The sequence below is a fragment of the Rhinolophus sinicus genome, linkage group LG02 (genome assembly GCF_036562045.2).
Source record: "Rhinolophus sinicus isolate RSC01 linkage group LG02, ASM3656204v1, whole genome shotgun sequence".
Taxonomy (NCBI): Eukaryota; Metazoa; Chordata; class Mammalia; order Chiroptera; family Rhinolophidae; genus Rhinolophus; species Rhinolophus sinicus.
The window spans coordinates 2,846,460-2,871,035 of NC_133752.1; the positions used below are offsets into that span (position 1 = coordinate 2,846,460).

At 46.9% G+C, this 24,576-nt stretch overlaps 1 protein-coding gene across 6 annotated transcripts in view; it reads left to right on the top strand.

Moving 5' to 3' along the window:
* Nucleotides 1-24,576, top strand: part of AFAP1 (actin filament associated protein 1) — a 126,101-nt gene that overhangs the window by 35,619 nt on the left and 65,906 nt on the right. For all 6 annotated transcript variants that reach the window (XM_074320792.1, XM_074320794.1, XM_074320803.1 and 3 more), the window contains 2 exons: nt 16,469-16,597; nt 19,844-19,941. In XM_074320792.1, the coding sequence (XP_074176893.1) occupies nt 16,471-16,597; nt 19,844-19,941 (225 nt within the window). In that variant the 5' untranslated portion in view covers nt 16,469-16,470. Of the gene's footprint in view, nt 1-16,468; nt 16,598-19,843; nt 19,942-24,576 lie in introns of those variants that run through there.

A 24,576-nucleotide genomic window follows, 5' to 3' on the forward strand; every position in this document is an offset into this window, starting at 1 on the left:
GCCACGTCTCCCATGTTGCTTAGGAGTTTGCCTGGTCATCGTGCCTGGAGGCTCATGATTACGTTCTTCTTCATCGTGGGCTTCAGGCTGCGCTCAGCGCAGACGTTCCCTCTCGTTGCACAGAACACGCTTTCTGTACCACGTGTGAGGACCAAACCTGGGCCCGCCGCCTAGGAGGGTGGCGTTGGCAAGGAGCAGATGACCTCGTCCAAAGTCGGTTTTCTGATGAGTACAGACAAGGATGAGAAGCAAATTGGCCCCAGACCTGATGTGTTTCACGGTAGCGTTTGAACCAAGCGGTTTCTTGACCTGTTGCTCTCAACTGCAGGCCATCTTCTGATTCCTGTTAGGTTGGTGCAAAAGTAATTGTGGTTTAAAAGGTTAAAAATAATTGCAAAACCGCAATTACTTTTGCACCAACCTAACACATAAAGCTGTTCATCAGTCATTCGTTTCGGTGAAGTGTAACAGTGCTGCAGAGGGGAACTGAGGCCATGTTTATGCATCTCTGAGGTTCTTAGTCGTTCAGTTTTTGAACTTGTGTTTACAGTTTCTTGTTGGTTGCAAGATATCTTTTCAGAAGCACATTCGATGTGGAATATTTACATTTATTTGTTTTTAAAGGCTAGTTGGGTTAGAACCTACTTAGAGTAAGTGGGGGTGGGGGGGTGGGGGACAGTGACAGTCCCCAACAGCTGCCTGCTTCACAGGCAGAGCTGAAGCCATTGGTTCCTGAAAAGGGACCTGCTTTGTGACCTGATTCTGTTCTCTACCCCCCCCCCCCCCGCACCCTCTATTCCATTTGTGTTGGTTTCCTAATACCCGTGAATTTCTGGCTTCCTCTGGGTCTCCTTTAGTTTTGCACAGTTTCAGGCTGGGAGAAAGAATGGCCATTGTCGCACCGAGGTCCCCGTGCACTTGCTCAGTAAACTTGGACGGAGGCAGTCACCCAGCAGGGGGACTGCATTTGTTCTTCAACAGGCAGGGAGGGAGGTTCCTGAATTTGTGGCCATGTTCTTTCACAGCTCCTTGTAGCGTTCCAGAGTTTTGGAGGGTTCAGTGATAATTGTAATTGTCAGAATGTCATTCTCGCAGGTTCTCGTAAGTCAGGATTTATTCCGTGTTAATTTGATAGCAATAACTTTATTCCTGTCTGAATATGTGAGTGAGGTGGTCTCTTGGCCCGGCTGGTGGAGGTGTTCGCTGGGCTCAGACTTACAGGCAGAGTGAATTTGAATCAGTTTAAACCACGAAGAACCAAAACAGCCAGGTGCTTTTGGCCATATTGTTTATAAATCACTGTTAGACCCCTCAGTCAGACCTGATGAATTATTATTATTATTTTTTAAAGATTTTATTGGGGAAGGGGAACAGGACTTTATTGGGGAACAGTGTGTACTTCCAGGCCTTTTCCAAGTCAAGTTGTTGTCTTTTCAGTCTTAGTTGTGGAGGGCGCAGCTCAGCTCCAGGTCCAGTTGCCCTTGTTAGTTGCAGGGGACACAGCCCACCATCCCTTGCGGGATCGAGGAATCGAACCAGCAGACTTGTGGTTGAGAGCCCACGCTCAAACCAACTGAGCCATCCGGGAGCTCAGCGGCAGCTCATTGACTTCATTGTAGATGCAGAGGGTGCAGCTCGCTGGCCCATGTGGGAATCGAACCGGCAGCCCCGTTGCCCAGAGCTCGCGCTCTAACCAACTGAGCCACCCTTTCGCCTAGACCTGATGAATTCTTGAGTGTGTGTGCCTGCGCACACACACATGTACACACACACACACTTTTTAAAGACCCCAGCCCCTTGGGCAGCCACTGTCAATAAGACCCTCTTTTACCATCACTTGTTCTAACGTCCCTGTCAAAGTACCAATCACATTATTTTGAAATTCTCTGCTTATGTATCTTCTTTTCTGATAACAGAACTCTTTAGGGAGAGACTGAGGGTTATGCATCTAATTTTTTGTTTGTTTTCTGTTCCATTGTCAAGCACACTGAAACAAAGGAAGGCAAAGGATCTTTAGTGTTTTGTGAAAAAATTGAGGGCTTAAGGGAGGGGTCCCCAAATTGGCCATGGGGAAGACAGGACGGGCTCACATAGGGGAGGGGGCTTTGGGGTTTTGTTTTTCCAGCTCTTTCATTTGAAATAATTCAGACTTACAGGAAAGTTGCCGAAATAGTACAAAGAATTCCTGTATGTCCTTCACCCAGATTCCCTAGACATTTTACGAGATTTGCACTTTCTCTCTCTCTCCCATGTATGTGTGTGTGTGTGTGTGTGTGTGTGTGTGTGTGTAAACTTTTTTCCTGAAATGTTTGAGAGTAAAGTACAGGTTGCAGGGGTGGGTGAGGAGGTGGAAGAGAAGAGGTGAGGGGGGAAGCCTCGATAGTAATCTGGTGAGAGCATGGAGGCTTGGCCTGGTTGCAAATGGCGAGGGAGGTGAGACGTGGTGCGGGCTGGTACATATTTTGAAAGGAGACCCTGTAAGGTTTGCTCGTGGGTTGGGTAACAGGAGCGAGAAAAAGCAGTGTGAAGGATGGCTTCAAGGATTTTGGCCTGAGTGACTTCTTTGGAAGAGGTGAATTGCCATGATTGAGTGGGGAACACTGGGACCCGGGGGTTTGGGCTGGTTTGGGACTAAATCTGAGGTCTAAGCTCAGAGGCTGAAAAGTGTTGGGGAGAAGAGCAGAGAGCAAGACCCCAAAGAGCGGGAGCAGTGCATGAGGAAAGAGTGAGCTGATTTGATCACAAGCAAAGACAGTGCTCCGCAGGCAACGGAGCCACCGAGCTGTGGGGTATTGGCAGCCGTTTGTATGAGTGAAACCCGAAGTCCTCACGCATTTCCCTGCCGTTAGGAAACAGCAGATAGTCAAGCTGCATCAGCAGTGACACAGCTTGCCCCGACGTCCTGTTACTCATAATTCATCACTCTCCTCTGGCGTTTTGTTTTTATAATTCTTATCACCACCTCCTGTCTTTGTCTCCAGAGCGTGTCTGGCACATGTGATCCATCGTCACCTTCAGCATTCCTCAGTCAGGTTAGATTAAGTTCACTTTCCCCACAGAAGGCAGTTGGGAATGAGTTTGGAGTTGAGGGCAGAGATCTGAACTGAAGATATTAATGGAAATTTAGGGGTTATCACTGTACAGGTATGGTTCAAACCGGGGGCTGGAGGAAATCACCTACGCAATGAGTGTGATTAGAAGAGAGAAAAAAGTCCGTGGTCCAACCTGGGGCACTTTAACATTTAGAGATTGGGAAGACGACAGGAAGACAGAGACCAGGTGACAAAAGGAAAGTTACTGGCCTCCTGGAAACCAAGCGTAGAAATGGTTTTCAGAAGAGTGGGTGATAGAGAAATGGTGGCACCTGCTGCCAGGTTGATGCTAGGAGGTGAGGCTGGACGGCTGGGCTTGCAGCAGGTGAGTCTCCGAGAGCTGTGTCAGAGGCGTGTGGGGACACGTGTGGGGACACGTGTGGGGACACGTGTGGGGATGATGGGCGCCTGGCAGCAGGAAGAAGAACGGTGGGGCTTTCTACACTGCTCTAGGTCGGAGTAGGTGGTTTCATGAAGTGGGTTTATTTCTCGTGGTTCGTCACGGTGGTGTGAAGGGTGGTGACCTCGGGGTCTCTCCTGGGGAGCAGATGAACAGCCTTTAGCTGGAAACCTAAATGTGTGTGAAGAAAAACCTCTTTTAATTGCGGGTTCTACAGTATTTGGGGCATTACAAGGAAAATTTTCTCTGTAGTAATGGGGCCCTTTGGGTTTCAGAAGGACACACACTTTTATATTTAAATGGTAAAGTGAGAGGATATTTCCTGTGTTATTGGCTACTGTTGAGAGGTCACTGTTACCTAGAGGACTTGGGTCTGTCACATATGAGTGTGTACCCTTGAGTAAGCTATTTAACCTTCCCGACAGTTCATTCATCTGTGAAATAGTATCTACCTTGCAGATTATATTGTTATTTCAGAAAAATTTACTAACTTGTTTGGAAGAACATTTCTCATTAGGTTTATTGATGCCCATGAAATATATAAGGGAGACTAGACCTGGTTTCTCTGGGGGAGTAATCGCTGTGGCTTATCGAGCGTTCATGTAAGATGCTCTGTATTAGGCAAGTCACATGTTATCTTATTTAGTCCTTATAACGTCAGTTGACGCTTGAACAATGCGCGGGTTAAGGGTGCAGACCCCCAGCACAATCGAAAATCCACGTGTTACTTTTGACTCCTTAAAACTTCACTACTGAGAGCCTACTGTGGACCGGGAGCCCTACCTATAACCTAAACAGTCAGTTCACGCATATTTTGTATGTTATATGTATTTATACTGTATTCTTAACAATAAAGTAAGCTAGAGGGAAGGAAATGTTATTAAGACAATCAGAAGGGAGAAAAAATACATTTACAGTACTTATTGGAAAAAAATCTGTGTGAGTTGGACCAGTGTAGTTCAAACACATGTTGTTCAAGGGTCAACTGTACTCTTTTAAGGTAGAGAGTACCCTTTAAATTGTGTCTTTTACAGATGATGGAGGTGGTGGTGATGATGGTGATGATGGTAGTGATGATGGAGGTGGGGTAATAGCCAAAATTTATTGAGGACTTCTTTTGTGCTAAGTTCTTCACATAAGGACATTAAAAACAACAACAAGAACAACCTGTCAACGGGCCTCTGCTCTCTGTCCAGACAGGGCCAATGGTGTCCCAGTGCACGGAAGGCCACATTGAGAAAGTGGTGGAGCAGAATTTCAGCCCAGTGCTTCCACACCAGCGCCTGTGCTCGTTCGCTGTATCAAACAAGTCAATCATCTCATTTTACTGGAACCGGAATCTCATTAATTCTGTGAGCACAGCAGCTCCCAACCTTGCAAAGCTATTGTGTGACCAGCCGGCTTCTTTAATTGGCTTCCATTAACGGACAGACATATGTCACCCAGCCCTCGTGCCCACCACCCTCCCCTGTCCACACGTCATGGGGCGGCCCCACCTGCCAGGGGAGCAGGGGCAGGAAGGCAGACGGCCTCTCAGCCTCGGGGCCCCGGAGGGGAGCCCTCAACCCCCTCCCCCTGGAGTCCGAGCCTCGTCCTGTGCCTGCTGTCAGTGGGGACTCGGGTGGAAGGAGAGCCAGGACCTGGGCTCTTCATGAAGACAGGTGGGAGGGACCAAATTAAGTCAGAAGCCCGGCGCTGGCGTCCCCATCGGGGGCTGTGTCACTTTGAGGGTCGCTGAAGAAAAGGAGGGCAGGTGCGATTCACGTGGGAGTGCAGCAGTGCTGGGGGGCGGGGGGTTCACGCAGCTCGGATTCATTCTGTCTCCCCGGGATGCAGGCTCAGCATGAGTAGCAGGAAGGTGAGATGCTCACGCAGTAGGTTAGCCCTCTCATCTGTAGCTGGGCTCCCTGTTTTTCAGCTTCTACCAGACTTGCTTTCAAGTAGAGCTCTTACCTGGCTTCTGAGTTGAGAGTCCTAACTGCTTCCTCAGTGTTGGGGTCCTTTCCTGTGCCTGGGGTTTCAGGGTCTCCTTTTGGGGTTGATTTTCCCGAATCTGTGGAGCAGAGGTGAGCAGGCTTTCCCCTGAAGGGCCACGTAGGGAATATTTTAGGTTTCGGGTCTCTTGCATCTCCTTGATCTGCTCTTGTGGCGTGAAAGCAGTCCTAGACAAGAAGTGCACGGTGGGCGTGGCTGTGTCCCAGAGAAATTATATTTACAAACCAGGCTTTGGGCCAGAGGTGGTAGTTTGCCCCCCGACTTAGATGGATGAGGATTTGGACAAGCTCATGCTCAGAGTGAACCCCGTTACCCAGTCGTCTTGGATCTGGGTGAACCTGACGTTAGGAGAGCGTCAGCCTGCTGCCAGCGGCGTCTTTGGCCCCCTCATTACTTAGTGTCTCGTCTCCTGACAGCTTTGCTGTGCTTTGGATTCAGCTTCTGTTGAAGGCCCCGGTCGGTGCTCGCTGAGATGTGGGTGGGAGGGGGAGTGAGGGCAGCGGCCTGGTCATGACTTCCTTAAGGAGCATGTCTACGTTTGAAAATACCTTTCCTGGGTGTAGCAAACTCAGGGCGGTTTAGGGCCCAGCTTCTCAAAGTGGGACCCCTAGACCAGCAGCTCAGTGCCACCTGGGAGCCTGTCAGAAATGCAGACCCAGCCCCACCCAGACCTGCTGAGCCAGAATCTGCATTTTAACGGGAGCCCAGGTGACCTGTGGTCCCAGGAAAGTCTCAGGGGCCTTCCTTGAGGGCATTCCCGGCTGGAGGACAGAAAGGAAGGACAGAAAGGACGCATTTTTAAAAATCCTTTTGTCTTCAGCTTTTTGATATTGAACGTATAATAATCACCTTTAGAGCTGTGAAGGCAGCTGTCTTTCCAGACATAAGAGTTGTAATTGAATGTTATTTTCCTGCCCAAAGGGGATGGTGGACCCACTAATGGGGGTGGCATGGTGTGAACAGTTCTAGACCCACGCAGAATACCAGATGGCAGTCACACCCCCACCCAGCGTAACTGGGCAGACCCCCCATCTCTCTGTGCCTTAGTTCTCCTGTGTGATACGACAGACGATGTTGAAAGCTCTTACTGGTGCAAGTACTGCCTTCCCTTCTTCAGCCCGTGCGCTGCCCCTCTCCTCTTGCCCTGCTGCCCGGGGACATTTTCGTTCTCCTTTCTCCTGTGTGACCCCCTCCTCCCACCCCTCTTTTGACTGATGGTCTGCATTTCAGCCCAGCTGGCTGGGCTCAGGGGAGCATCCAAAATGCAGCGTAGTTGTAGAGCTTCAGAGCTGTTGAGAAGAAAAGCTGGAAGGCGGAGGAGACGCCGTTTCAGAGTTGGTCGTTACGAAACCGTTTTGGGGACTTACAGATGGTTGAGGTTTGCTCAGTGGGAAAGGCTAACCAGTTAGTTACCGTTCCAGCCTCCTGGAAGCTTCTGCCTCCACTTCCTCCAGCAGATCCATAGTTATAGTTGCAGATGACTTGAGTAGGTTAGGCCTTTTAATTCCAATAAAATCATGGCTGGACATGCACATAATCGAGTTGGAAGTGTGAAATGATGGCATTTAATAGAAAATACCTTCTGTGTCAGTTACTGGAAACGTGGTGTTTTACAGCTTGGCAGTGTGTCCTAGAGCCTGGACCTCGCTCTGCCTCACCCCTCCCCTCCCCGCCCCCCACATCTCCACAGGGAGTGCAGAGGGCTGCGGGTAGCCTTTCCACTCCCGTCTGCCACACAAACCCCCTGTCCTCATACTCCCTTGGGACATGTGCATAGCCTGAGGTGTCTGGGCAGCTGGCGGCCACAGCGACAGCTGGCAGGGGAATCCTTCATCCGTGTTAGAGGCCTGAGTGGTTTTGTAAGTGGCGCTGCTCCATTTAGAGACGGCGCCAGGGCCCCTTTCGTGCCCTAGTCCTCACATCAGCACCTGGGCAGCCAGACGTGGTGTTAGTCCTTTCTGTCCATTAACTGGACTTGTGTCCCCATTCCTCTCTCCGCTTCCGTGTCTACATTATAGCAGAGCATTAGGTAAGATCCTGCCGATGTCCCCGCGAGGATTCAGTCGGTAGGGTGACAGACATACTTCCGCTCCAGCCTGCTGCATTTGTGTCAGTCCCCTGCCGGGGTGGAGGTCTGCAGGCCAGGGCTGGGGCCCAGGGGAACAGTTCCTTCCCTGTGCACCCTGACCAGTCTTCAGGGGACCCCGGGGCTGCACAGGGCCTCTCTCTGTGCTCGCTGCCAAGGGACCCGACGCTGTTCGTGCAGCCGGAAATCTTCCCTTGCCCTAGTGCACTGGAGGGGCTTTGTGCTTCAGCAGGTCCTTTCACCTTTGAAAGAAGACAACTGGGGTGGGTGCAATTCACTGCTGCCCTCCCCCCACGTGGGTGTGAACCTCGGACGCCCCCTGCCTCACTCATCACATGAGAATAAACCTGTGTGTTTTAAGGAGACCACGTTGCTAAGTTCTGTCTTCCTTTCCCTTCCCCTTGGTTTGTTTCTATTCCTTTCAGTGGAAGAAAAACCCTTTCGTGGATAAAGATGCAGTGCAGCCCTTGGAAGGAAGAGACCGCAGCTCATTAGAGCGTTCTGATTCTCTGTGCCTGTGTTAGGTAGGAGCTCTGCTTTCGTCCTTCTGAAAACAGAATCAGCCCTGACATACTAAGCCAGTTTGACACTCATATTCCCTGTTTATTGCTGTTTTGTGACAACGGCTTTTCTTAAAACTCCATTTACCTAGATTTTCTTAAAATTCCCTGTATCTAGCATTATCGGGTACAACATACAGAGTGTCCCCCGCTTGATTTTACTTCACCTTGGCTAGGTAGGGTTTCCTTCTCTGACTTAATTCTCTTCTCGAATGTGCCATCTTCAGCCCAGATTCCCAGCCCAGGAAGACAAAGAACGCGTCCGTCACCACTCAGACCCAGGCAGCCACTGCCATTGCGGATTAGTTTGCTGGTTCTGGGATGTTGTGCAGTGGCATCAGACAGTATGCCTTTGTTGTGTGTCTCGCTTTTTCACTTTTTTTTTTTTTAGAGATTCGTCTGAATTATGCATGAAACTGCCCAACTGTTCTCTTAAGTGGTCCCACGTAGACGCCCACCCGGAAGTAGGAGGGTGCTGCTGGCTCTACAGTTTGGCCAAGGCTTGGAATTACCAGCCTGTTAAATTCTCCTGGACATATAGGGGTTTCTCATTGTGACTTTAATTTTTTTAAAAGCTTTATTGGGGAATATTGGGGAACAGTGTGTTTCTCCAGGGCCCATCAGCTCCAAGTCATTGTCCTTCAATCTAGTGGTGGAGGGCGCAGCTCAGCTCCAAGTCCAGTTGCCGTTTTCAATCTTTAGTTGCAGGGGGCGCAGCCCACCATCCCATGTGGGAATCGAGCTGGCAGCCTTGTTGTTGAGAGCTCGCGCTCTAACCAACTGAGCCATCCAGCTGCACATCTAGAAGCTCAGCGGCAGCTTGTTGTCTTCAGTCTAGTTGTGGAGGGTGCAGCTCACTGGCCCATGTGGGAATCGAACCTGCAGCCCTGTTGCTCAGAGCTCACGCTCTAACCAGCTGAACCATCTGTGACTTTAATTTGCACTGACCTGATTACTAATGTTAGTTAGCATCGTCTTACATAAGCATATTGTCATCTGTGTCTTTTTCTGTTACAATGTTTGTAGCTGCTTTGCCTGGTTTTTGTTAGGTTGTTTGTCTGTATATGTTCTCAGTATTCAATGTATTGGTGTAAGTGCTTTGTCAAACACGGGTTGCAAATATTTTCTTTTCGTTTTCGTAATGACTTCTTTCCAAAAGTCCAATTTAGTAATTTTTTCTTTTATTTTAGTACCTTATGGTGTTCTAAGAAATCTTGGCCAACTCCAAAGTCATAAATAATTTCTATGTTTTCTTCTAGATTATTGTAGCGTTACTTTTTATATTTCGGTCTCTAAATCATTTGCGTTACTTTTTGCATATGGTGTGATGCGGGGTGAAGTTTGATTTTTTTGCCCCCGTCTCCACAGCCACTTGTTTACTCCATTTACTCCAAAGACTGTTCCTTGCCCATTGAGTTGCTTTGGCATCTTAGTCCAAAATCAATTGGCCATTTATGTGTGGCTTTATTTCTGGACTTTCTTCTGTTTCACTGATCTATCCTAAGGCCAGTATTGCTCTGGATTGATTATTTGAGCTTTGTGTTGTAATAAGCCTTGGAACTGCTTAATTTGAGGCCTCCAATATTGCTCGTTTTTCTCCCCAGTGTTTAACTATTCTAGCTCGTTTCATTTTTATACATTTTAGAATCAGCCTCTCAATTTGTTTTTGCATAAAAAGCTGCTGGGATCTTGATTGGAATTGTGTTGAGTGTATAGATTAATTGGGGGGGGGGAAGAATCAGTATCTTAGCAGTATGGACTCTTCTAATCTTATGACTGTGGTACCTCTCCTTTTATTGAGGCCTTCATTAAGTTTTTTCAGCTACATTTCATAGGTGTCAGCTTCTAGGCCTTCACATATTTTATTAAACTTATCCTTAAGTATTTCATGCATTTTAATGCCGTTATAAGTGGAACTAGTTTGTTTTCTTTCACTTTTCAATTGTTATTTTCTAGTGAGGAGCTTACTGTTTTATAGAGACATTGACAGGTAAGTGGGCAGGTGAGGGACGGAAGAACAGACAAGAGCATTCAGTCCCCAAGGAGCTGGTTCGGGTGGGTTTGCAGAGCGTGTGGCATTAGGGTGTCCCTAGAGAAGCCGGGCTTGGTGGAGAAGATGGGTGCTCGGGCAGGCAGGCTGCAGAAAGCGTGCGTGCAGGTCAGAGGCAGGGACAAGGGACGTTGTGAAAAGAAGGAGCAGAAGCTGGACTGGGCCACGCAGAAACGTGAGGGGTGGAGTGTGGAAAGCAATGGGTTTATAAAGACATTGGCTCAGAGTGACAAGGGCTTTCCTGCTGGGCAAGTGAAACTTCATTCGGTGGGTGTGTTTATGAGCCAGCTAAATGGAGCCTTTCTTCTGCATTTGTTATTTTTAAAAATTGTGGTTAAATATGTATGACGTAAAATTTATCATTTTAATCAGTTTTTAGTGTCCAGTCAGTGGCATCAGTTACATTCACGTTGTTATGTAACCATCTCCACCGTCCGTCTGCAGAACGCGTTTCATTTCCCCAAACTGAAACTCTGTCCCCTTTCAACACTAACTCCCCATTACGCCCGGCAGCCATCATTCTACTTTCCTATGAATTTGCCTCCTCTAGGAAACCTCTTACAAGGGGAATCACAGTATTTGTGATCGTTTCACTGAGCGTGATGTCCTCCAGGTCTGTCCCTGTAGTAGCAGGTGTCAGGATGTCCTTCCTTCTTAAGGCTGAAGGAAAATATTCTGTTGTATGGATGGACTACACTGATCACCCATCCAGCCATCAGTGCACGCCGGGCTGGCACCCCTCCTTTGGCTGCTGTGACGACACAGCTGTTCTTCGTGCAGAGAACCTCAGAGATGAAGTAGGGATTTGGAGCTAGGAAACTTGACATAAAATTGTTGCCTAGGTGCTTTTTCATAGCATCCATCTTCATTTCTAGCTGTTTTTATTTCCTTGCTACTATTTGTTTGTCTCTCTAACTTGAATGTAAGAGGTCATGTTGGTTTTGCTTATTATTGTATACCACACACTTAGGTACCCACACATTTGTGCAGTGAGGGTTTTTTAGTAAATATTGAAAATATCTTACAATAAATAGAGGACACATTTGCATTTTCCTTTCCATCTTCCTGTTGCCAGCACTATCCACAGCCTCTTGACTGGGCGGCCTCTCCCTGCTCCACGCTCTCACTTTACCAGCTTGTCCTTCATAACGCTGCCGGAGTGAGCTTTAAAAAGGTGGCTGTGCATCAATGCCACCTTTTCTGAAAACCTTCTTGACTCCCTCTTTCATAAGATGATGGTTCTGTGAGTCTGAATGAGTATCTGCTGCTGTAAACTGTGAAGCCCTGGGTGCCTGTAGGTTTTGAATACAATGTCTTGAATATGGTCGGCTTTCAAACAACTTACCTACTGAGGGACATTGAAGAGATGTACATGGAGTGAAAATACTGTGCTCGCAATCTTGTATTTTAGACGTGTGTTAGCAGCCAGCGTGGTTGTTAGCAGTAGTCTTGTCCTGCCCGCCGAGGAATCGGGCTTCAGAAATCAGGAAGTCTGGTTCCTGTGTGCCCGGTTACGTACGTCATCACACTCAGTAGAAACGTGCAGGTCTAGGTTTCATCTTTTGTTTTCTCCAAAACACTACATAGAAGGATATTTTCTGGTAGGGCTTTTGCCTATCCATCCACCTATTAATCTGACTTTTAAGAATCAGAGTAACTGCCCGAAAAAATGTGTTCTGTGGATTTTTACACCACCTCCTTTGGGGATTCCTTGCGGGCTTTATATAATCCAGAAGGGAGAATTCTCAGGACTCAGAATAGGCTTGTACACACATAGCCTTTTATTTTTTTCCCTTTACTTTTTTTTATTATTATTTGTATTTTTCAATGACAGTTGACATTCAACATTATATGAGTGTCAGGTGTACAGCGTCGTGGTTAGGCATTTACGTAATGTACGCGTGGTCCTTGATGAGCACACACCTGGCACTGTGCAGTTACCATCACATTAGTGGCCGTGTCCCCTGTGCTGTACTCACAGCCCTGTGATGAGTTTTAACCACCAAGGAGAAAGCTGAAGAGATGCGCGTGCACATACCCTTTCAGAAACGCAGACTTGCCTTTGGGGTTTCAGAGTCAGTGAGGAAACTGAGCCGTGATCGTCCTAGGTCCTGTTCAGACACCCGAGAGTGACAAGTAGGGACCTTACTTGATCTTGTCAGATTCAGAGGAAAGCAGCACTGGTGGCCTGTCTCCGGAGTCAGAGGCTGGTGCTCACAGCCTCTCCCCGGCTCTCCACGGCGGTCTTCTTGGCACGTCAGTGTTTGCAGTTCTAGCCCAGGCCCTGGGCATCAGAGCAGTGCAGTGGCCTGTGCTGAGTCATCACTCATTCAGCTAATGGACAGCAGGACGCTTAAGGAATTGTAGATGTTGTCCAGCGGAGGGAAACATTCCAGCCAGACAGTATCTAAAGTTGTGCCGCTTTTTCTGAGATTTCTCAGACCAACCTTTAGGCAGCCCATTTGGATTCTGTGCAGAGGCCGGTGGGGGCATTTGGAGGCGGCTGCAAGAGGCGTCTTAACAATAACCCTATAAGGGAAAATATGCGGGTGCCTCGCTCCAGTCGGCTCCTTGCTGCAGTGCCACACGGGTCCCTACGCGCACGTCTGAGGCTCACACACAGCGCCTGGCGGGCTTAGCAGGGAGGGGCCCCAGCCAGGCGGTGATCGCCTGCTGGACAGAGGGAACTTGTCGCATCAGTCTTTTGTCGCCTTTGATGCGTACGTTCTAAGGATGTCACGGGAGACAGTTACTATGACAGGATGGTCCATGGTATTTTTCTCTGCAACTTTCGCTTCAAAACAAATCTCAGGAATGTTGCCTGTTGTGAAGATCTAGAAACAAACAAGTGAGTTAATTCACCAAACACATAGTGAGTGTCTGTTGTGTTCTAGCTTCCCGTCAGGCATTGTGCTAGGTACTCAGGGTGCAGAGAGCAGTCGCAGGGAGGCCCCACCTTTAGACGCCTACTGACTGAAGGAGGAGACAAGTTAGCCCATCATTACCCCAGAATGCGAGAACAGTGATGAGGGTCGGGGCCAGGGGTGGTGATGGTGAGGAGGGGAGCCGTGGAGCATAGCTGGTAGGAGCCGGTAGAGGAGGTGCTGTGTGTGTGTGTGTGTGTGTGTGTGTGTGTGACGACAAGACGTCCCGCCTAAGAGAAGGCTTAGGAGAGTGTATTAGAGCCAAACTGACACTTGCCAGGAAGCAGAATCTCAACGGAAATAGCAGTTTCACAACATATTTTATACATTAGAATCAAAGGAGGGTTACATGAAATCCATTGGTGGAGATTAAGGGGGTGGGAGAAAGCAAAGCAGGGAAATCTCTGGAATTGGACAGAAAGGAAATTGGAGAGACAGGTACTTCTTTTACCCAGGTGGGTGCAGGATAGTTAATAGTTCACTGTTCACAGCGCAGGGAGATGGTAACGGGGGACAAGAACAACAAGGAGGGATTCTGTAGTTTCCTGCTCTGGTGTGGGGGGCTGTGCCCTGAGGGGTCAGGAAAAGGGATGACTCTGACATGCCAAGGACCTGTTATCTTAGATGCACAAAGACAGCAGACAGGCTCACTTAAGGTAAAGACTGACCTTTGTCAAGGAAGCTACAGGCCTAGGCCGAGACTACCTGCCATCGCCCCCTCTTAGTTAGGAATTTTTATGTTCAGTCCATGCCATGGGCTTCATTTCTGCCCCTGAGTTGGTGGGGCCTGCCACGGAGGCCTCCCCTGAGCTCGTCAGGTCTGGTCGCCCACACGGGTGCATGTTAGGGCGCACCTGCAGCAGCGAGCGCAGGGTCCGGCCGCAGCACCCTAATGCAGGTGGGACGCTGCGCCGTTCAGAAGCGTTACAGTGTGACACCCAAGGCGGGGAGTGGAGAGATGAGGCTGGAGGAAGAAGCGGGGGCTAGTTCACAATCTGATTCGAGGTGGGGACAGTCATCGTGAAGAAGAATGCAGGGGACAAGGGCGTTTTCTGAAAAGCAGCTTGGTCTTGGGCCAGCCGTGTTTCACCAACTGTTTAATTGGAGCCTCAAATGTAGCAGCGTGGTCCTGAGAGAGGGCCATGAGGTGGGGTTTTATGAAGCCAGTTCCCCAGTGACCCAGCCTCGGAGAGTCAGCATGAAGAGCGGGTGTACGGCAGGCGGCGGCGGCCGGAGTGAGGCTCCCCGAGGTGATGGGCTGCGCTGTGTGTGTGTGCGCGAGGCAGAACGGAGGGTATGACGTCCACCACCAGCCCTCACTCTCCAGGAGCTCCTGCTTTTATTTTTATGTCGTCTCCTTGAGCCGCCTTTTCTTTTTACATCTCCTTTTGAGTCACAGTTAGAAAATCTTTTCCCACACCAAGGTTGTAAAAGAATTCACCTACTATTTCTTGAAGGACTTGAATTGTTTCATTTATTATATTTTGATTCTTCAGTATCTTTAGTGCTTTTTCTAGTGTATGTTTTCAGTTTTGTCTTTTCTTCCCCTAGTTGATACCAGTTGTCCTCACTCCAATTATTAAGTCTGCCTTTTCCCCATTGATTTGAGACACTGTCTTTCTCAGATGCTGTACACCCATGGGCACTGCATGTCTATAAAAAGGGTGGCCTCACTTAGGGTCTTAAATCCTGGAGGGTGTTGGAGACTTGTAGAATAGTAGATTGGGAAAGAATCCCGGAAACCAGCGGTTCTCGAACTCCTTTGCTTAGAACTCTTTGGTCTCAAAATAATATATTAAAGACCCCAAAGAGCTTTTATTTATGTGGGGATATATGTAGATATTTATCATACTAGGATTTAAAACTGACAGATTTTTAAGATATTAATTCATTTAAGAAATTATATATTTATGAAATGGAACTGTACTTACCAAACAAGATAATTTGTGGGAGGGTGGCAGGGTTTTCTATTTCTGCAAGTACCTGCAGTGTCTGGCTTCATAGAAGCAGAGCTGGACTCTCCTTCCTCAGTCAGGCTGCAATGAGACGTCGTTTTGTGGGAAGTATGTGAGAAAATCTGGCCCGCACAGATATGTGGTTGGAAAAGAGAAGCTTGTTTCAGCGCCTTTTCAGAAAATTGAGAATATTCTTCTTTGATACTACACCAAAACTCAACAACTAGTAGTTTCTTCAAGTTCAATTGCAGTGTGAACTCTGAAGCTGTGTCAGAAAGAACCCTCCATTCTGGTACATGAGAGTATTTGAGCTTCGTGGCAGGTAGATCTTTCCTTACCCACGTGTGACTGTGTGACATCCTGGTTCACCGAGCGGTGCCCGTCTCCCAAATGGTGACAACATCAGAGAATAATGCTTCCTTGCAGACACCCAGTACACCTCAGTCTGCAGAAGTGCTTCACATGCACGGCCCATTTCATCACACAGGGCACTAACAGGGGGTGTCCTCAGTGGTGGAGATTTAATAAAAGCAATGAGTTTTACTTCTTTGTCAAAGTCATCAAAGATACTCTTCAGTGACAGTAGCATTTTTTTCTTTTTCACTGCAAGTGGATGGTGACGAATATGATATGCAGTTTTGTGGCACTGCTTTGCCTAAGATGCCAGCAATCTGACCACCATTGTGTATCGCACCAGTGGTGCAGGAGAGGGTGCAAAGTGTCTTAATATTATGAAAACAGCTTGGCCTTGCGAACTCTCTGAAAGGGTTTTGGAGTCCGTCAGAGGTTCACAGCATGATTTAAAACTTGCTGACATGAGCCACAGTCCCGTCTTGCGGATATCAGAGGGAAAGTCTGTCACATGACAGGAATCCGGGCCCTGCACGTGTGTTCTAAGTCCTCAGTCCTCGTAGCCACCCAGCCTCTCTTGCTGTAACTGTATAAACGTGCTCACAGTCTTCCTGGGGATGGAGCCAGTCCTACAAAGCGGAGAGTTGGGCATTGAGTTTCCGAAACCATGTCCTAGTGGTCATTTGAAAACTATTTGGCATTTTAAGCCACCATCTCCTTCTTGACACTGAAATTTAATATCATGCAACTGACCAAATGCTGATGCCAGGCTTCCGGGTCATGACTCCATCTGCTGGCAGCCTGGCCTTGGAGCTTCTCCCAGCTGCGTATTGTTGCCTCAAAGCAAAAGCGAAAGCCTAGCACATTGTCTAGAAGATGAGGCACGGATCTGTTAGTTGACCTGGTTGCAGACAACTTCTTTTTCACGTTGGAATACTGCATCCAACCATCAAACTGAAAACGGAATGCTTTGAGTAAAATTTAGCCTTCATCTTGTGACATTTCCAAATCAATGAGTGTAACAGTGCCCTCCCTCTTCTTTTCTTTGTTTTCAGCAATGGAAGAGTTAATAGTTGAACTTCGTCTCTTTCTTGAACTTCTGGACCATGAATATCTAACATCAACTGTCAGAGAGAAAAAGGCAGTAATTACAGACATCCTGCTGAGGATACAATCCTCTAAAGGTGCGTCTCATTCACATTTCTGCTCGCTCTTCTTCTTCCTGTCTCTTTTGCCTCTGAACCATCTTTAATTCCACCATCTTTCTAAAACATAATCATTTCTTCATTAACTTATGACTTTACCGAAGGTTTTACTATGTGCCAGGTACTTGTGTTAGTCTCTACCTATAGAAAGACAAAGCTTTAAAGGCGCTAATGAAATAGTGGGTTTGTTGGGGGCTCCCAAGAACACCCCAATATTTGGAGATTCATTAGAAAGACTCAGCATATAGTTATACTTTATTGTACCCAGGATTTATGACCAAGCTAGTGAGGATACACAGCCAGATTGGAGGGGAGAGACACAGACATATCTGGAAGACTCTGTATGCAGCCTTCTCATGCAGTCTCTCTCCCTTCAGTGTCACACAGAGCACACTCTTTCGCAGCAACAAAAGTGCAGCAACCTGTGTGTGATGTTTCTGTTCTGGGAAGCTCACTCCAGACTCAGTGCCCAAGGATTTTATTGGGGGCTGACCATGTAGGCGCCCTCTGCCTGGCACACTACCAAAATTCCAGACTCCCAGGAAAGCAGGTTTCTTAGGGTTCCCCAGAGAAACAGAACCAGTGGGAGAGACAGAGACAGAGACAGAGCTAGAGATAGACGGAGCTAGAGATAAAAGAGGAGGAGATTTACTGTAGGAATTGGCTCATTGCTTATGGAAGCACAGAGGTCCCACGGTCTCTGTCTGCAGGAAGAGAACCACGAAAGCCGGCGGTGTGGTCCAATCTCAGGCTGAGAACTGGGGGCTAATGGCATAAGTCCCCACCTGTCCACAAGCTGGAGAACCAGGAGTGCCAATGTCTGAGGACAGAAGATGGACGTCTCAGCTCAAACAGAGAACTGTTTCGTCCTTCCTCAACTTTTTTGTTCTGTTTGGGCCCTCAACGGATTCGATGATGCCCACCCACGTTGGGGAGGGCCACCCCCTTTACTCAGCTCACCAATTCAAATGCTGATCTCTTCCAGAAACACCCTCACAGAGTCCCCTAGAAATAATGTTCTACCAGCTGTCTGGGGCTCCCTCGGCCCAGTCAAGTTGACACACAAAATTAACCATCAGAGCAGATGTTTGTCATAAACCACATTGTTTGGCAGCCTGGGTACAGGGAACCAACTTGATCGATTAGGGATGATGGACGCACAGAGGGTAGGGCAGGAAAGCAGGGAGTGCTAGTCCTGGTAAGTACTGTTGTAGGGGGCATTAGAGGGTAGGGTAGCCCCTAAGAGGGGAATCCAGACCAGTGCAGTGAGAGAGAGAGGTGGCGGGGCTGGGGCTGTTCTTGGGGCCTGTGATGGTAGAGTCTGGACGGCTCTGAAGGAGAAGGTGGATGAGCTGTAGGGACTTCCGTTAACAGCTTTATTGAGAGATAGTTCATATGCCACACGCTTCACCCATTTCCAGTGTACAATTCACTGTTTTTAGTGTATGAAGCCGTGGTGTGACACAGTTAGATTTGTCACCTGTCTGGACCACAGGCTGAAGGATTTGGCAGCAGACCCTAGGTGGACAGGGGAACCAGTTACTCAGATGGGAGCACAGGACGAGGACCATGTTTAGGAGGCAAAGTGAAATGGTCACTTTCGAAACAATACTGTTGCTTCCCTGCCTAGACCCTCCTGAGCCTGCCGTTGCCCCCGATAAAGCCCAGGCCCGTAGGTTTCACGTGTGTCTCCTCCACAAACTGGCTTTAGTTCCTGGCTCTGCCAGTCACCAGGTACCGTGTTTCCCTGAAAATAAGAGCTGGCCGGACCATCAGCTCTAATGCGTCTTTTGGAGCAAAAATTAATATAAGACCCGGTATTATTTTACTATAAGACCAGGTATAATATAATATAATATAATATAATATAATATAATATAATATAATATAATATAATAAATATAATAATATAATATATAATTAATATAATATAATAATATAATATAATAAATACCGGGTCTGATATTACTTTTTGCTCCAAAAGACGCATTAGAGCTGACCGTGCAGCCAGGTCTTACTTTCGAGGAGACACGGTGCGTGACCTTGCCACTTCATCTCTCGATGCTCCAGTTTCCTCATCTGTGACAAGGGCGGCCAATACCATGTATCTCACAGGAACGGTGTGAGGCTTGAAGGAGATTATATAAAGTATTTCCAAACAGTGCCTGACATACAGTAGACACTAGTAACTAGTGACTTTTGGTTTCTGCTCTTGCTTTTGTTAGTAGAGGTAGCATTTCTTTCCAGCTTCATCTCCTCTGCGTATACCCTTCTTGCAGCCATTCCACCATTGGTCTGAACACTCCCCAGCCAGGAGTTACTGTTTTTCCTGATTTCTCTTCCTCTCTTCCTCTGGCCAGTGAGTTCCAGCCCTTTGTCTCCACGCTTTGTTCTGAATGCATCTTCCAATATTTGCCAATTCACTTATTCTCTCTTCAGTGCTTTAATTTGCTTACAACTCACCCACTGCTTGTTTTAGTGGTGAAGTTTCCATTCGTTCTTTTTCTTTTTTCCCTTTATTTATTGTTTCCAGTTCTCTGCCAAAATTCTGGTCTCTGTCGCAACTTCTAGAGTTCAGGGACTTTGTCTTTTCACATCTCTGCCTAGTCTTGTGGCATCGTGTTCAGTGATTATTTTTCTAGGTCCTTCCAGGTGAGCTCTTGGCGTGTAAATAACACTGTGCCTGAATTCTAAGTGGTTTCTGCTTGTTTCCTGCCATCACTGATACAATGCTCACCATGTTTTCCGAGTCAGTTGTATACGTATATACTTGACTTCCCACCTGGAATATGAGTGCCCTGAGGGTATGCGCTGGTGTCAGTCATGTCAGTAATAAAGTATGTCTGGGACAGTCTCAGACTTTACGAGGACACTTAATACAAATGTACTGCCTCCCAGCGAAGCGCCTGCCCCCTCGCACACGGGTCCGCGCTAACCTGAGTGGGAGATCAGGTCAGCGACTCCCCTTTGACAGGCTGCGTGGCACTGGGAGGATCGTCGGCTTTGCTGCTGGCTCCACCGTTTCTACCTGGTAATGTTTCAGTTAAGTTCTTTAACCTTTTTTTTTTCCAGCCACAGAGAATGCTACTTCATAGGATTGTTGTGCAGGGTTAGAGGAAATCAGTATTTGCCAAGTGCTCGCTATGGGGCTGAGGAAATGATAGCTGGTAGCAGTGCCATCGCCTCCCTCCTCACTAGTTCTGTGGTTTTGGTCGATACTTACAGGTTTTGAAGTGAAAGATCATGCTCCGAAGCAAGAGGCCCCCCACAGCCTGCCGGCCCCTCCCCAGATGCCTCTGCCCGAGATCCCGCAGCCGTGGCTGGTGAGTTAGCCCCTCCCTCGCAGCAGGGTCCCTGGGCGCCGGCTTCCTGGCTCCAGGGGATGCAAGCCCAGGTCTGGAAGGAAGGAGGCTCCCTCGGAGTGTCTTCCGGCTGCGAGGAGGAGCTGAGTGGGAGGTGGGAAGGGTCGCAGTCCCTAGGGCGCTGGTGTTTCTGTGAAAATGACTGGAGCTACAGATCCAGGGAAATCTGTTCTTAGATTAAGAAACAAACAAATGCAACAGGATTTAACAGGTGACACAATGGCAGTAGAGCCTGGGGAGCTGGGCCTCTTTCTCGGTTAACTAGATTTGCCTGAAACTTTGATATTCATTGTTATGCTTCTTCTGGAATTAAAAAAAATTTTTTTTTTTCAGAAGAAAAATATGTTCATGTTCCAGGAATGTGTATTTTATTTGCTCTTACGCATTCAAAATTTGTTTTGGAGTTCTTTTGCCACTTTCGCAATCTGGGTGTACTCGCATACACAATTCTTCATGTACCATTCAGCCTTTTCTGCCTTTTGCTGTTTTCTAATTTGCTTACTCGGGGAAATTAGACTTTCATTCAAAATTAGATCGATGTCAGTTACTTGGCAGTTGTCTTTCTAATGTTCGCTTTCTCTATGAATCATCTAATTATCTCTCCACCAGGATAAGAACTGCAGGAAAGCAGGGCCATGTGTCATTTATTTCCATCCTGCCTGGGCCCCAGCTGATGGCTGATGGCCAGTAGGTTCTCCGTAATTACCATTGTAGAGGAGGGCAGAGGAAATTAGCACTTACTGGGTTCCTACCACACATCACAGAGCATGCTTGTTAGTTTTTCACTTATAATTTCATTTAATCCTGACAACTTGACCTCAAAGCACCCCTGAGTTAACTCTAAGCGTGTACGTAGTACGTATACCCATTTTCCAGAAAAGGAAATTAAAGTTCAGTGAAGAGATGTGATTTGCTCACGGTCCTGTACTAAGTAGGAAAGGTGAAAATTGTAACCTGTTCTTTGGATTTCAAATCCAGCCTGTTTTCTCCAGTACTGTTGGGGCGGTGTGGCAGCAAAGCTGATGCCAGCCTGACTCTTAGGTGGGAGAAGGCTCTGGTAGGTGCTGGAAGCCTGTTCTGGAGCCAAAGTCCCGGCCAGCAGCGGGGCGCAGGCAGGGTGCAGACTGGGGAGCTTGCTGCCTGCTTCCCGTGCCAGCTCTGTCACGTACTCACATGATTTAGACTGTGACTTCCTGTGCTGCAGACGCCTCATTTCTAAAACGAGGATGATAATAGGGCCTATTTCATATGATTGTTGTGGAAAATGAGCTGACATATCGCAAATGCTTAGAATACATGCCTTGCATGTAGTAAGCCCCACGTGAGAGCTAGGTGGTAGCAGACAGAGTAGCCCTTCTTAAACGTTCCTGTCTAAAGAACTCCTTGGGGAGCTTGTTAAAATGCACATTCTGACCCACTCAGTCTACATGGGGCTTCCAGTGCTGCATTTCTAACAAGATCACTGTGGAAGGTAGAACACCCCCTCCAAAGGTAAACAAGGTCATCTGTATGCCTCCTGCCCTGGAGCGCCACTGTTCTCACTCAGGCACAATTGCTTTGAGCCTTTCTCCACTTGTGCTCTCCGGTGCAGGGGCCACGAGCTGCAGGTGGCCATCGGGCACTTGCAATGTGGCTGGTTCTAACTGGGATGAGTGTGTGTGTCAAATTCACACCGGATTTGGAGGCTTCTGAGAAAAAGGATGTAAAATATCTCTGATTTATTACGCTGATTACATGTTGAATTATAATGTTTTGGATATGTTGAGTGAAAGAAGCGATATTAATAAAATCAATTCCATAAATTTCTATGGCTTGTAGGGACATTTAAATTACATATGTGGCTCACATTTATAGCTTGCATGCTTTTTTGGTTCTATACATTTAACCTTCCCACAGTTGAGAGCATATTGAATATACGACTCTTATGTGCTATTTTTCCTTTTTTAACATTATGTATTATGTATTTTTCCTTCATTATAAACTTCTTTTTAATTATTGTTTTTTTAAGTCTCATCCTGTTTGTTGTAGAAACTGACTTGACCATTTTTCACTGTCTCATTTGCTGTTTTTAGATATAATGCAAAATTATAGTCCAGAAGTATGTCAATAGTATTAATTTTATAAACTGATATTTATCTAAAAGAGAAAGAACTAGTTGAGAATTCAGTGGTTCATGAGTTTCCTGGTTTACTTTTATTTTTCTTTCTAAGCTTGTCTGAACCCGTGGCTCTCCTACGATAATGTCCCAAAATGCGGGGTCTAGCATATCATCGTCACATTTCAGATCAGGAAAGGTGTTTGGAGATTGAAGGTGAAATGCAAACATCTAGAAGCAGCCAGAAGTGTAGAGAGGGTTATAGGAATTTCACGGGCTCTTCTTTAGTGCCATATGAAGAGCTGTCTAACTGGTCTGGCCTAAATTACATGTCCCAGATGTGCCAGGCCAGACGGAGGGTATGTAGGTCAGGTTCAAGGCCAATTCCGACGGAAGAATACTCATTGCATGGCCGTCATTTTCTTCCATTTCTATGGATTTTCCCCCTCAAATACAGTTTATTATTCATTCTCACTCACATGCTCTGCCCCGCCTTTGGCTGTGAAATGCCTGTGAATGCCTTCAACTGCTCTGGTTGGAGGTGTGTCAGAAACCCTCCTGCCGATGGAATCACAACTGGTGGTTGATGAGTCAAAAAGGTTGGTTAAAGTAAGACATTGTCAAAAAGGTATACATACGCTGGAATTATTTCACGTTTAAACAATAATTTTTGAGTAGCAGTTTGACCAATGGGTGATTTTAGGGTTTCCGGGCAGGAAATTTCCGTTCTTGTGAAATTTTTTGCTTTCCCATTCCCGAATCCTGAGAAAAGTTGGTCGGGAAATCGGGAAAATCTGCTCCTTGAACCCAGGTGGTTGGTAGTATCAGCCGTCACTTTGTGGAAACGATTCATTGTGGAGAACAGAAAACAGTTTATATCTCAGGATTCGGGAACGGGAAAGCGGAAAAAAATTCCTGAGAACAGGCAGGAATTCCCGCCCGGAAACCCTAGGTGATTTCTCCCTACTGGTGTCCAACACTTGGGTGTCCGGTGGGTTTTCTCTTGGCCTCCAAACCGTGCCATTACTTGCTATGAAACTAGGAGGATTTTGATCCAGGGTCAAGGTTCTTTGACTACAGGCTACACAGTGGATTCTACTTGTCTCTTCTGCGTAATCTATACCCATGGTACTTTGTTAAACTTTCCCAGTTTTTGTTGCCCTAAAGTGGAGTGAAAGTTAGACACTTGTGAAACAATCTGAGTTTCAAGTCCCTAGAATTTTATGAGTGCTGTGCTATTCTCTAACAGCTGACGTGCTCACCCTGACGTGAATAACTTTTCTTTTTGCAGTTTGTCTTGACTGAACCTTCCTAAAGCATCTTAGAGAATTATTAGCTCTCCTTTGCACTCATTTTTTTCATTGGTTTATTTATGTAGTAATGAAATTAATTACATAATTGTAGTATTAAGCATGAGACTTTAAATAACAAAGCTGACTCTTAATAAATGAGACTTAATAAATGGGACAGCTGATGGGACTATCTGTAGGCACTGAGGGGGGAGTCTGGTGACCCTGAATGTTTAGCGTTTTCTGGATACCAGTCAGGGCATTTGACAGAGGAAATGAAGACAATCTGTCAGGTCAGCAGAGATTGGTTAAGATAGCTCTACTGTGTTTTTCTGATAGTTTTCCAGTGAATTCGTTATTCAGCAAGTAAGCCAGGCATTCAGTAAGTTCAGTCTGCCTTTGCTGAGCTGGCCTCTGGCCAGTGGGCCATTTGCTGTTGGCAGATTGACTTCCAGGACAAGTAGCTTAGAGTGGAGTAAAGATGGAACGGGTGGGCAGCTGTGCCAGGCATAAGGTGTGCCCTAAATCAAGGCCCAGCTGGAGAAAGAGCCAGATGGTCTGGGAGCATTGCATCGCCTCTGTGCTGGGGGGTAATACAACGGGGGTGGGTCATCTGCAGGTGAGGCTGGGCCGCTTCCCAGGGGTTAGGTCATGGAGGGCCTGTGGCCGTGCAGAGCGGTTTGGGACGATGACCAAAGCAACTCTACGTGACTGAAGGATGTATATATTCTTTTACACACACACACACACACACACACACACACACATATACACACATACATATATATCCAATTATATATATATCCAATTATATATATATATCCAATTATATATATATATATATGTAATTAATATAGATCCAGTTACACACATATATGTGTAAGATTCATGATTCTCCAACCGTTTTTTTCTCAGTCATCTAAAAGGCTATTGCATTTTTACTTCAAATGTAGCATATATTGACTGAATACTGCCTTTTATTGTATTTGTATTAGAAACTCTAAAAAAGAAGAGTTAGCTTTTATTTGTATCCATTTAGTGCCTACCAGTGCCTTGTGCAGTTATCACTAGCTGTCTCTTGATGTTCTTCTCCCGGCAGACCTGTAAAACTCTTCTCCCGGCAGACCTGTAAAACTCCTCTTGCATAACTGATATTTTTACCCACTGAACAGCAACAGCACCTGATTTCCACTTTCTTTTGATGAAATGAAG